A 12,497-nucleotide genomic window follows, 5' to 3' on the forward strand; every position below is an offset into this window, starting at 1 on the left:
ACAGGATCAGTCCCTTTTTTTTGCTCCACAGAACCTTGGCCAAAGTCGGAGATGACGAAATCTGCATGTAACACTCGGAAAATCTCACCGACAGGTTTGGCTCAAGTGCCCCACTCTAAACCTAAGCGTGAGATGGAGTTGGCCGGGGCAGGTGTGGGGAGACACGCAATATGGCTAATTCACTAAATACTTAATGCAAGCAAGACTCATGCAGAAGTAATAACAATCCAGCACAGCTTTACGGAGACAACAAGGAATGGGCAGAGTGCTCCAGTTTCAATTCTTGACCTTAATGAGTGGTACATCACTGACCAGAAAGGAGAGGTTTTTAAGATGGCTTTGAGCCTTAAAAACTGAAGCCAATCCCCTGTAACCCAGGGGTTCTCCACCTTCTCAGCTGTATGGCAAGGAGAAGTTAGGGAAACGCTCCACCCAGTGAGAACAACGCATGTCCTTCCACTAGCAGAGCAGAGGATGCAAAGAGCCAGAGTCACGTTAAGTTTGATGGCTCCCGCCAACGGGGCATTCGATACTGACCAGGAGGGCAGGAATGACAACATGCCACTGCATCTGCCCGATCCACACTCCACAGTGGGACAGGCAGCCAGTGGGTCTATTCGGCTCGCTCGGCCGTGGGCTGCTGCTTTCAGTCCCCTTCGTTTCCAGTCTTAGGCTGCTGGCAAGGGGAGAGAAGAGTGGGCTATTGGCAAGCTGCAGTTCGTGGTCAGCTCAGCAGAAGCAGTGGCCGGTCAAGGTGTATGATCAACGAAGCGCCTGACAGGGCTGAGGGCTATGTGGGTTCTTACCTGTATTCATAGTGATGCGACATGAAGCCAGAAGAGGGTCGGATGTCTACCTGGGCCAGGGTTTTAATGGGAGATTTGAAAGGTTTTTCAGAGCTGACGGAGCGGAAGGTGCTGAAGTCATGGGTCCCTAGGAGGGAACCTGCTGCTTCCTGCATGGCAGGCACGTTCAAATGGCTGGAACAAAATGGAGAGAGATGCATCAGCGCAAGAAGGAAGGTCGTAGGGTGAGTCTGGAAGCACGGGAAGGTTCTGTACACCAATGTCTTTGCGGGGGTTAAAGATAATAAATTTCCAAGAAGGGTCCAAGTCCAAGCCCCAGATTCAGACACTCTAGAAAAAAGCTGGGAGGGGCGAGTAAAGGCTGGGGAACTCCCATATTGCAAATGACAAACCAAAAACTCTCTCTGGAGGATGAGGTTCTTATAAATTAAAATGGAAATTGCAGAGAAATTCACAACACAAGGACAATGACCTAAACCACGCCTTTGGAATAGCCTGCTACAACCAAGCCAACCAGAAGGTGCAACTGACTAGAGATGGAAGAGGAACTGACAGTAACAGCACAAGCTTAAGGCACTGCAAACTCTCAATGAACAGACAGGGTAAAGGGCAAAAAGTAGAACTAAGATTTCTAACTGCCATTCAGATTTAATAATCCAAAATGTTTAAAGAGGGTAGCTATTTTTTTAAGGTTTTTTTTGTGGCAAAAAATGGTGGGTTTGTTTTTGAGAGTCTGGACATGGAAATCACCAAAGGAAATGTCCATTTTTGCTTAAATGGTTTTTTTTTTTGGGGGGGGGGGGGGGGGGAAGGGGTTGTCAGAAAACCACAAAAATGGTGTGGGTTTTGGCTGAACATTTTCAGGTTTTCAATAAAAGCCCCCAAACTTTTGAAGAAAAACTTCAAAAATTTTTTCCATTTTTGTGGAAATTTTTCACAGGAACAAAAAACAAACAAACAAACAAAAAGTTATTTCCCAACTACCTCTAAAGGTGATACTGGGAATACAGAAAGGAATCTGGTTAGGGAATTTTAAACTGACAGTGTCCCTTTAAAATATATTTATGTATTTAGGGCTGATGCTGCTTTCCACTGAAATCAGTGGGAATTTTCTCTCTGGATTTTGTTAGAGTAAGGATCAATCCAATTAGTAAATTGCCTCCCATTCAGAGTTTGTTAGTCTGTCTTTACCCATTGTATGGTATTGTCCTTTGAGAAAATTAACTGCAACATCTGGACTAAATTAAATGTCATTTCACAAAGCTTGAGATTAGGGTTTATTGTGGGTGCAACATATAATTTTGCAGTTTTAAGCTGATTTTTCCCCTCCCCAGCCCACAAAAAAGAATCCACATATTTAACATTAGGACAATATAATTTTGATTTCTCTGCTGGGACCATCTGGGATTGTTATGCTGGTTTTATAAGAATACATGTAATGAAAAATGTCAAGTTATTCCATTAGTGGTGATAAAACTATTGTAACTGACTTTGAAGTTATAAAACTGTTTTATAATGTGATTGAAAAAACTCCAAAAAAAACCAATATTCTTGAATGTATATTTATTATAGCATACGCTGGTAAAAAAAGAATGAGGATAGCTTGACGTTGTTTTATTCTTTAACTCACAATTTATAATATCTTAAAGCTTGAAACCAACATCTTGTTTCTTTACTAAAATGTTTGTATCCTCCATTGCAGGTATGCTGCTATATTACTAAACGGTTGTTTCATAGGTACCAATCTGCAATAACTGGTTTGCTATTCCAAGATTGTTTATGAGCACTGGGTTATGCAGACTGGTTTGTTTTTGTAGGGTTGCACGTGAATGATTGGCACCTGCGTTCATTCATTATTTGAATACACAGTATTGTAGAATGTGATCAGGGAGAAGAATTATATGGATTTGCAAACAGGGGCAAGAAAAAAATCTTGAGCTGTCAATCTTGATGGGATGTAAAGAGCAGACTATCCATAACTTTAAAATCTGCAAGGTAATGGGTTTCTGCACATTTGTTTCTTGTTGGATAATTGCACCCTAGACTGTCAGAATTAACTTGCTGTACAGAAAAAAGTATTCATTTTAGATGCTTCTCACTCTCTACAGAGGATGCAAAAAGTTTGCTCCATTGCGAGTTTCTGGCTTGGCAGCACAGAGAACATCAGTCACAGATGCAGTCCTTTGTGACTCAGTCACTGCAAATATGCTATTAGCTGTAAGCAAGCAAAGCCACTGCAGTTACCCCAGATCTCACTGAGGAAAGAACTGACAGCCAGATTCACAGCGGTGGTAAGTCAGTGTGGTTCCAGTGACTTCATTCGACAAAACTGACTTACACCGGCTGGGGATCTGGTCTCACACCTGGAAATTAAGGGCTTGTCTACACAGGAACACTCAGGAAAGTGAATCCGAATTAACTAAAAGGTGTGAATGTAAAGTGTATTAGTTAAACCACATTAAACCCATTACCATATTAAATTATTCAGAATTAAAGTGGACTTAATTCCACTTAGTTTAACTCACTTTGAAACTTAAAAAACAAAAACAAACCGAAAAACATCTGCATAATCCAATAAGGGGGATTTACCTGAAGAGTTCTGTTAATTAAATAAACTTACTCTCCCTTGGGAGCCCAGCACAGATCCCTTTCAAACACCGGTATTTGGGAATAGTGAGAGCAGCCTGTCACCAGCCGATAAACATAGGTTCTTGACAATGCGGAGAAGCGTGCGTGGAAGTTATCAGACACCTGATAGGCACTCAGAATGCTGTCAGGAAAGAAGAGTTGAGATCCTCGTTAATCCACTGGTTTAAGCCTGGTCACCACCTGGATTGGAGACCTCCAGAATTAAACACACAACAGACTTCTCTAGGAAGCTCCTCTGATGATTCCCTGGTTACCACCCATCCCTTTGAGCTGATAAACCAATTCTTTAGCATGGAGCTTGGAGTCACTGTAGATTTGTGTTGACTAGGATAGAAAGGGAGACTGTATGCTTCAACTCAACCGGCTGGCACTTGGGTAAAGTCTACACACCCTGACTACCCACCCTAGAGTTTTAGACTGTGTTAGCTATCACTTCTAGCATACCTTTAAATCCCAGACAAGGGTAAGCCTGGGTCACTGTAGGTGGTATCTTTAGAATGAGACACAAAACTGAGGTTCTGACCCCTTGCAGTTATTAACAACCCCAGAGCTCTTTTTGCAAGAATAGGGAGGTAACCTTGGTGTCCTGACCTAGGTTCCAACCTGAATAATTAACTCCTGCCACCCTTAGTTCCCTTTCCATTTCAATTTCAACTGAACGTTGTATCTTAAACTAATGTGTTTCTGAGCACTGCTAAACAGCTGCTCCATTCTGCCTAAGCAGTAGATGTGGAATGCACGTTTGTGCACATCTAAATATGCATATAGATAAGTACTCACTCTCTCTCTCTCTCTCTCACACACACACACACACACACACAATCACTTAAGGGGAAAGTTTTGCATTAGTAAGACAAGCAGGAGTTTGCTCACGGTTTGCAGAAATGCTGTGGGATAAAATGTACTACACAAATACAAGATATTATATTACACTACATTATGGCCAGCATCAACCACAACGGGGCCACTACCTCTTCAGTGGCTGGTGCAAATGTCAAAGGAAGCATAGTGGTGTGTTTTTTTTGGGGGGTGGGAGGGGGGGGGTTGCAAGAAGTCACTATATACTTACCAGTTTCTTTGGTATCCCTAGCATGTTACACAAACATAGAACATCGTGATTAACTCTGTTGCTACTGATGTGGATTTAAAAATTAAATCTTTCTGCACTTTCCCACCTTGCAAGTACCACCATCATGGCTAGATCACATGAATGATGGCAAGAGAGCCATGCTCTCCCCCACCAGGTCCCTTCACAGCAGAGCTCTGCAACGAATGAATAAATCTTAGAGTTGATGGATTTCACCCCAGATTGATCACATCAGCACTAACTTTCATGCAAAGATTATAGCCGCGAGGTGAATCCTAAGTAACGATCGCTGTGTGGAAACTGGCCACACTGCTACCAATCAGTCGGGAATCAGTTTGGAATTGGGAAATCCACTGTGGGGGTGGCTGTGATGCAAGTGTGCAGGGCCATTAATTGCCTCCTGCTATGAAGGATTGTGACTGGGCAATGTGCAGGACATAATGGATAGTTTTGCAGCAACGGGGCTCCCTAACTGCAGTGGGGTGATAGATGGCACACATATCCCTATTTTGGCCCCAGAACACCTGGTGATGGAGCACACCAACAGAAAGAGCTACTTATGGTATTGCAAGTGCTGGGGGGATCACTGGGATCATTTCACCGACATCAACACAGGCTAGGCAAGGAAGGTGCATGATGCATGCATCTTTAGGAATACTGTACAGAAAGCTGCAAGCAAGGACGTTCTTTCCAGACCAGAGGATTACCATTGGGGATGTGGAAATGCCAATAGTGATCCTGGGAGACCCAGCCTACCCCTTGCTCCCATGGATCATGAAGCCGTACACCAGCCACCTCGACAGCAGCAAGGAGCGCTTCAACAAGAGGCTCAGCAGGTGCAGAATGACTGTTGAATGTGCTTTTGGCGGTTTGAAGGGTCGCTGGCGCTGTCTCCTCAGAAGGTTAGTCCTCAATGAGGACAATACGTCCATGGTCATAGCTGCCTGCTGTGCGCTTCATAATATCTGTGTCGCAAAGGGGGAGAAATTCCCCCAGGAGTGGAGCGTGGAGGTAGATCGGCTGTCTGCTAATTTTGAGCAGCCAGATACCAGGGCTATCAGAGGGGCTCAAAGGGGAGCTAGTCGGCTGAGGGAGGCTTTGAAGGAGCATTTAAACAATGAGCCACAGTAATGTGTGTTGCTGTCATGTGTTGAGCCTGGCACTGTTTTTCTGCACCTTGGTATGAACTTTGTAAGGTTTACTGTGTGCGCCTTATTATGAGAATGCAAATGCACCTATTGCTGTCGTTTGCGAATGTTAGCAGCAGCCACCATATGCTGGAGAATAATAAAAGTAAATTCAGTTTCCATAATAGATTTTTATTCCACACCCATGCAAACATACCTATGTAATGCTGAGTTAAGCTTCACACATACAGGGAAAAGTATCTTTAACGGGGAAGGAACAGGGAATTCACAAACACATACGCCAACGAGGCTCTCACTGCTGGGTTTATGAGTGGCTGCCATTGTGCACACTTTCCCGCAGGGCGGCGTGCCTGGGGTGCTGCTGCAGCCCTGGAAGATACATGGAATATGGGGGTGGGGGCAAGTGTGGGGAGGTCCTGGAATGCAGATCTCTATGGGCTGCAGCGGCGTTGAGCACAGATGTGCTCAGCCTGACGTTCAATCAGAGACTGCAGCATGTCTGTCTGCCCCTTCAGCACCGCTATCATCTCCTGCTGCCTGTTTTCCCTGTACACCCAATCCCTCTGCATTTTGTCATTGATTTCCACCCTGCAAGGCCTGCTCGCAATCCGAAGCACCAGAGGCTTGCAGGACCTCCTGGAACATGCCTTCCTTATTCCTCTTCTTTCTCCTCCTCATCTTGCCGAGCCGCTCCACCAGGATGCCTGAAGAGACCCTCAAGGCCACATCTGCAGTTGCTAAAGAAACAATGGACAGAGGTCCTATTTTCAGTGCACTTACACCCCTTGATCCAAACCAGTTACAATCACAACTTTCTCACTTTCCCTTCTGAGTCAGAGAGCAGGATGGCAGCTCCGGGAGGGTGGCACTGGGGTATCCGTACAAGCGCATAGGGCTGTTGTTCTGAATACTGGTACTGTTTTCCAAAGGCAGTGGTGATTGTAGCTGATCTCACTCCTGAATGCTGCAATGGTGCCTGCTGAAGTAACTGCTGAGTGCCGTGGCAAAGTGTCCTACCACGGGGAAAGAAACAAGGCAGCCCTCCCAAGAAACCTTCGGCAGAGGATTGCAGATTTACCTCCAGGAAAATTTGCTAAAGATCTCTATGGAGGATTCATGTGACATCCCAGCGTGCATAAACCAACTGTTCCACAGGGCCCCTTCTGCCTAGCTGTATAGGGGAATGAGAAGCAGATAGCAACTGGCCCTCTGTTGGTTATTTCACGACCTCCTCTAGCCTGATTAAAAAAGCAGTACGTGAGCAGCGGTGTCCCTGTGATATTGAAGCAAATGGAGTACTTACCAGAGCTTCCCTTCCCTGCATCAGGCTCACCAGAGCTAGACTGCTCAGGAGTCAAAAAGAGATCCTGGCTCCTCACGCCACCGGATCTCCCGGTCACCTGTCCCCCATCCACCTCCGCCTCCACTTCTTCATCCAGGCAAGTCATCCTTGGAGTTCATTCCGGTGGGCCAGTGACTCTAGCCCCCTCCCACCCACCCCCAAAAGTATCCACGGGGCTCTTGACTCTGCAGGTAGGGTTGCTGCCGAGGATGGCGTGCAGCTCCTTGTAGAAGTGGCATGTCTGCGACTCCGCACCAGAGCAACTATTTGCCTCCCTGACCTTCTGGTATGCCTGCCTCAGTGCCTTGATTTTTACGCAGCACTGCTGTGCGTCCCTGGTGTAGCCCTCCTCCTCCTCGCCCCGAGCGATCTGGCTGGAGATGTCGAACTTCCTACAACTAGAGCGGAGCTGTGACTGCACAGCTTCCCCTCCACACAGACCCAGGAGATCCACCTCCTCTGGGGTACTCCAGGCAGGGATGCGCGCGGTGAGCCGGCATGGTCAGCTGGGCAGTTGTTATGTTAGCTCTCCAAACCGAGCAAACGGGAAAAAGCCATTTCAAAACGTTCCCAGGGCGTTAAAAGGGGAGGGGCATACACCTGTGTACCTGGCTGCAGGGCAGCGGAGTTCAAAACGGTTACCAGAGCAGTCACAATGGGACACCTCCTGGAGGCCACTTAGGGAGACGTGAGCAACGCAGTGTCTACACCGACACGGTGTCACCTTAACTACGTCACCCTAAGCGCTATGCCTCTCACTGAGGTGGATTTTGTTTAGGTCAGCATAGCGAGCGAGGTTAAAGCGCCGGGAGGAGTATTGTAGTATAGACACCTCCACAGTTAGGTCAACGTAAGCTGCCTTACACCAGCCTAACTCTGTAGTGTAGACTGGGGCTCAAAGGTTTAGGGAGACCCAGAGCATGAGGTTGCATCCCTGACCATCTTGGCTAATAGTCATTGATGGACCTATGCTCCATGAACTTATCTAGTTCTTTTATGAATCCAGTTTTACTTTTGGCCTTCACAGTATCCCCTGGCAAGGAGTTCCACAGGTTGACTGCACCGTGAGGAAGAAATACTTCCTTTTGTTTGTTTTAAACCTGCCGCCTACTAATTTCATTGGGTGACCCCCCGGTTCGTGTGTTATGTGAAGGGGTAAACAGCATTTCCCTGGGGGTTGTAATGAGTTCACTCCCATGCTTACAGTCAGGCATGAGCTCGAGCGCCTTCCTGAATCGGGGCCCTGAATCGGGGCCCTTCCAGTCATGGCCCACCTGGATACCCAAGGAGCACACTCCTCACTAGCTCTTTCTAAAGGCTGTTACTCAGCTCATTGCAGCAGATGGAGACAGCAGGAAACTAGGTCACTCCCCCGCCCCCCCAAAGACAGACACGACTTTGCCGCAGTCGGGTGGAAATGCAGAGAGCACGTTGCTGCCTCTTCGACTGATTCTGCAGCCAGGAAGACGAGCACGTGGACTGCATTTAAGAGACCTCCAGGAAATCACAAGCTCTTGTGTATTGAGAGGAAGGGCATCTTGTGTATTGAGAGAAAGTTGCACCCGGCAAGGCAGTGGCAGAACCAGGCCAAGAAGGGCGCTAGGACAAAGTTGTCCCCGGAGCATCTCCATGGACTTCAGAGCCGTTACACCGGGGAGGAACTTGCCAGTTTCCTACGCTCCCTTGTTTTCTATTTTAATCCAGGTAGAGGAGCAACTGCCTGCCTCTGTGAGAAGCTGCCATGGCGACCATCAGATGGGGCCACCTTGGTTTAAAACAGAGGGGGGCCACAGATTATAGCGGGGGGAAGCAGGGATACGGCTCCTCCTACTCTCTCTGGCTTTGGGGAGCAGTTCCCATGCCCGTTAGCTCCCCCACTTCTTTCAATCTATTTAAGACACTGGAGGCAAGAGGTGATATCAGAGTGTTTCCCGCAAAGGATCCTTCGCCTTGGAACTCAAATCCCCGTCTTGGTCCAGCAGAGCACAGATCTGTTATCCTGCAGGGACAGGCCGAACTATATTGCCCCACAGGCTTTTGGAAGAGGCCGAGGTCATTACCCTCTTCTGGCAGGTGTGACTCTATCGAAGGTGGGCTGCCCCTCTGTGGAATGCAGGGGTCCTCGCTGTGCCAGGCACCCTTTGCATTAAGTACGGGGTGCTCTGAACCTGGCATCTGAGGAGCAAAGAGATCAACGGTCATTAAAAAACCCGGTGCCCATCAAGAGCAAATGTTTGAGCAACAAACTTATTTACAAATATTTTTCTTGTGCCCTGGGGACTTTTGCCAGCTGGAGTGCCCGCAGATCCTCTCCCCGATAGCTATGGAGTGGATCAGGAAGTGGGAAGGAGAGCGGAGCTGCAGGACTCAATGCAGTTTTCCAGTAACAAGCCTCATCTGACCCCAGTACCATAATTAAATGTTCCATTTATTCCCCCCCCCCCCACACACACACACACACACACTCTGCAAGTATGCGGTTCCCCTGGAGCTTTCCTTGTCAATGCTCATATGCTTATTAGGAAATAATCACCCTTGTATGCACTCCAATAGAGCAGCTCTTTCAGAGAAGAAATATATTTATGCTCACACGATTCTTCTGTGTACACATTATTTCCCGCCTCGCACACTCGGCGTAATGAGTGCTACAGTCCTTTTATAGCTGGGACTGTCTTTCCACAATGTAGTCCTCTAGGCCGCCTTCCTTGCTTCATTTCAGTCACTCCTAAGAGCCCATTTCAGCAGCACGGCCTGCAAAAATCATGCTAGGCACTGACAAAGTCGAGATTTCCAAAGGAATTTAGATCCCTTGGTTACCTCGGCTGGGATTTCTTCAGCGACATAAAAGATGGGAACCATCAAAACGCGTGTACATCTTGTAACCACAAAATCATAGACCTGTAACCCATCTCCTTTCCACCCCCACATCCTTCCAGCAGTGAGTTGTCTCCTCTCTACCAACTCTGTCTTTCAGACTGGGACTAGAGCTGGTTTGAAGGGCGGGGGGGCAGATGAATTTGTTTTTTCCCCAAAATATTCCAAAATTTCCAAACGTTTCAAGTGAGCCCTTCTCAGAAGCCTGCCTGGTACGTGCCGTCTACGACGCACCGAGCAAACTTGTGACTGATATGCAACACCCCACTGTTATTGCTTGTGTCTCTGACCCTGCAAATGGAACTATACATCCGCTTGGGAGCCCCGGTGAAGGGACTCTATGCAGGAGGTTGTCAGCGCAGGATCAGCACTGGGCCCAGTGCCTGGCGATGTTTGCCGGATACAGCGCTTAGTCATGATCGTTTCAGGCTAAAACTGCATGGTAAGAGAACGCCACCTACTGACAGGAACTGAATGATGACTATTAATCTGGATTACCGTAGCACCACCGAAAACCACCCCATTGTGCTAGGTGCTGTACAAACACAGAACAAAAGGACAGTCTCTGCCCCAGTGAGTCAACAGAGGGGGGAGCACAAGGAAACAATGAGGCATTATTGGGCTGTGGTTTCCGCACTCCAGCAGCCTAACCATTGTCAAGTTCTTTGGAGGCACCCAGGCAGAGAAGAGTTCTGAAAGTGATGAGGAGAAGCGTTGGCAGATGTTTATGGGACGCTCCTCCCACACCGGGGGGGGGGGGGAGGGAGAGGGGGAAGGGAGAGGCCAAATCCACTGGCCTAGTTTTTCAAGAGTAATTGGTGATCGGTAGCATCTCAGTTTGGGGGGGGGCCCACTTGAGATGCCATAAAACGACCTGATTTTCAAAGGGCAGGTGCTAAGCGCTGTCTGAAGACCAGGCCCTTTACCCCTCTCAAGTGGATGATACAAAAAAATCACTCGTTACTGTGAAACCCTTGGCTGTGTTCTCCTGTGCTCCGATTCAGAGAGGTACAGTACTACCTTCCACTGGGGATACAGAGGAAGCGAAAGCGATTCTTAAAGATCCCAACAGAATCTGTCTGGAAGCAATATTTTATTAGCAGGTCCTGCGACCACCAAATACTTGGCTTCCTTCGCTTTCATCTGACACTAATGTTTATTTTGCTAGGTCTGTCATTAATCTGGAAGCAAATAATAAGCAAATATGGAACTGAAACCAGAAACAAAGGAATACAAGTCAATTTTCCTGCCATCATTCCATCACTCTGACAAAACGCCAGCAAATATACGGCGGGGAGCCATCCTACAGTGGCTGGGGAGACGAGATGTCTTTAACAGATCTTCTCCATCTATGTGATGCATACTGGATCTGCGTGGGCGAGAGCCTTCAAATTGTGCTTTGCAGCCCTAAAGTAACGCAAGACTGAGTCGAGATGCGGCAGTTGCTAAGGGACTGCAACCAGACGAGCTTTGGGGGAATAACAGGATCATTAGGCATGTAAAATCCCTTTAAAGCAGATAATGCGCAAGGTACCACTGCCATAGGGATAGGAGCCACAGAACAAACACGATAATGCCCTTAGATCCTCCGAGTTTTTGCACAGGGGGCGCACAAGACTGGTGCACTCCGGTGCAAGGGTCAGCCAAGACTGTGGACAGGCACACACGAGAGTTAGAGGAGGAGGGGGGCAGAAAATTGGCCTATGCTGGTTCATCATTGCGATGAGTACTAAGCCACTCCCTACTTAGGCCTGACTGCTGGACTGGAGCAGCTTGGGGGTCCTGCAGCAAGATGGGATGGGGTCTCCTACGCTGCTCTCTGCAGCCAGGCTCAGGCTCCGCCCCAGCGTGGTTCATTTGCTTCAGAACTTTGTGTGGACTCTTTAGCAACAAAACAACAGACTGGACGTTCTGGGGAAGAAACCGATGTTAAGACCAGTCTGACCTAAACAGCACAGGCCAAAGACCGTCATCAAGCGATACCTGCATCCAACCCCATAACAAGACCCCAGATTGGTTTCCTGCTCTCCCACCACACAATGCGAGAACACACACCGTTGAGTCCGGCAGGGGGAGTAGCCGCTGACCTATTCTCTAGCATGCAGCAATGCGCTTGGATAGAGGGTGGATTTCAAACTCTCCTGCGATAGGTTAGGAATTCCTTGAGCATGTCTCCAGCTCCAGAGCGTGGGTTTTGGTGGAGCATCATCTGCTGCAGCCAGTTTTGTGGAGGGGGAAAGCTCAGATGAGAGATTAGACCCACCACATGGCATATGGGAGAGCTATACGGGAGGACATTACTGCTGATAATGCAGCCAGCCAGCCAGCATGGAATCTTGTTTCCCTTCCAAACTCTATCGACAATAATATGCTCTCACAAAGACCGTCCCTCCCCACCCCCTTCCCCGATCTCCACCACATGAAAGTGCTCAGTTTTCTGTTCAGCATTAGGAGGGAATTTTTTTCAGCAGAGTAATATTTACAGAGGGAGAGTGGCGGTTGCTGAGTCCGCTCCGGCTCATGCCCGTCACCAATTCCTTAATATGAAGCAGATGGACGGTTTTGAAAAGTACAGCCAGGGGAAGGAGGAG

The 12,497-nt window shown here is 47.8% G+C and overlaps 1 protein-coding gene across 6 annotated transcripts in view; it reads right to left on the bottom strand.

The window, feature by feature from the left end:
- The window catches only part of PUSL1 (pseudouridine synthase like 1), a 74,722-nt gene that overhangs the window by 37,186 nt on the left and 25,039 nt on the right, over nucleotides 1-12,497 (bottom strand). For 5 of the 6 annotated variants that reach the window (XR_010594197.1, XR_010594196.1, XR_010594200.1 and 2 more), the window contains exons 4-5: nucleotides 3,427-3,576; nucleotides 807-980 (exon numbers count right to left, since the gene is read on the bottom strand). Coding sequence is in view for 1 of the 6 variants with exons in the window: in XM_065574793.1 (XP_065430865.1) it covers nucleotides 807-980; nucleotides 3,427-3,576 (324 nt within the window). In the remaining 5 variants the exon portion in view is untranslated. The remainder of the gene's footprint in view (nucleotides 1-806; nucleotides 981-3,426; nucleotides 3,577-12,497) is intronic. The other variant, XR_010594201.1, reaches the window with a different exon arrangement.

The sequence above is a fragment of the Chrysemys picta genome, chromosome 21 (genome assembly GCF_011386835.1).
Source record: "Chrysemys picta bellii isolate R12L10 chromosome 21, ASM1138683v2, whole genome shotgun sequence".
In the NCBI taxonomy this organism is placed as follows: Eukaryota; Metazoa; Chordata; order Testudines; family Emydidae; genus Chrysemys; species Chrysemys picta.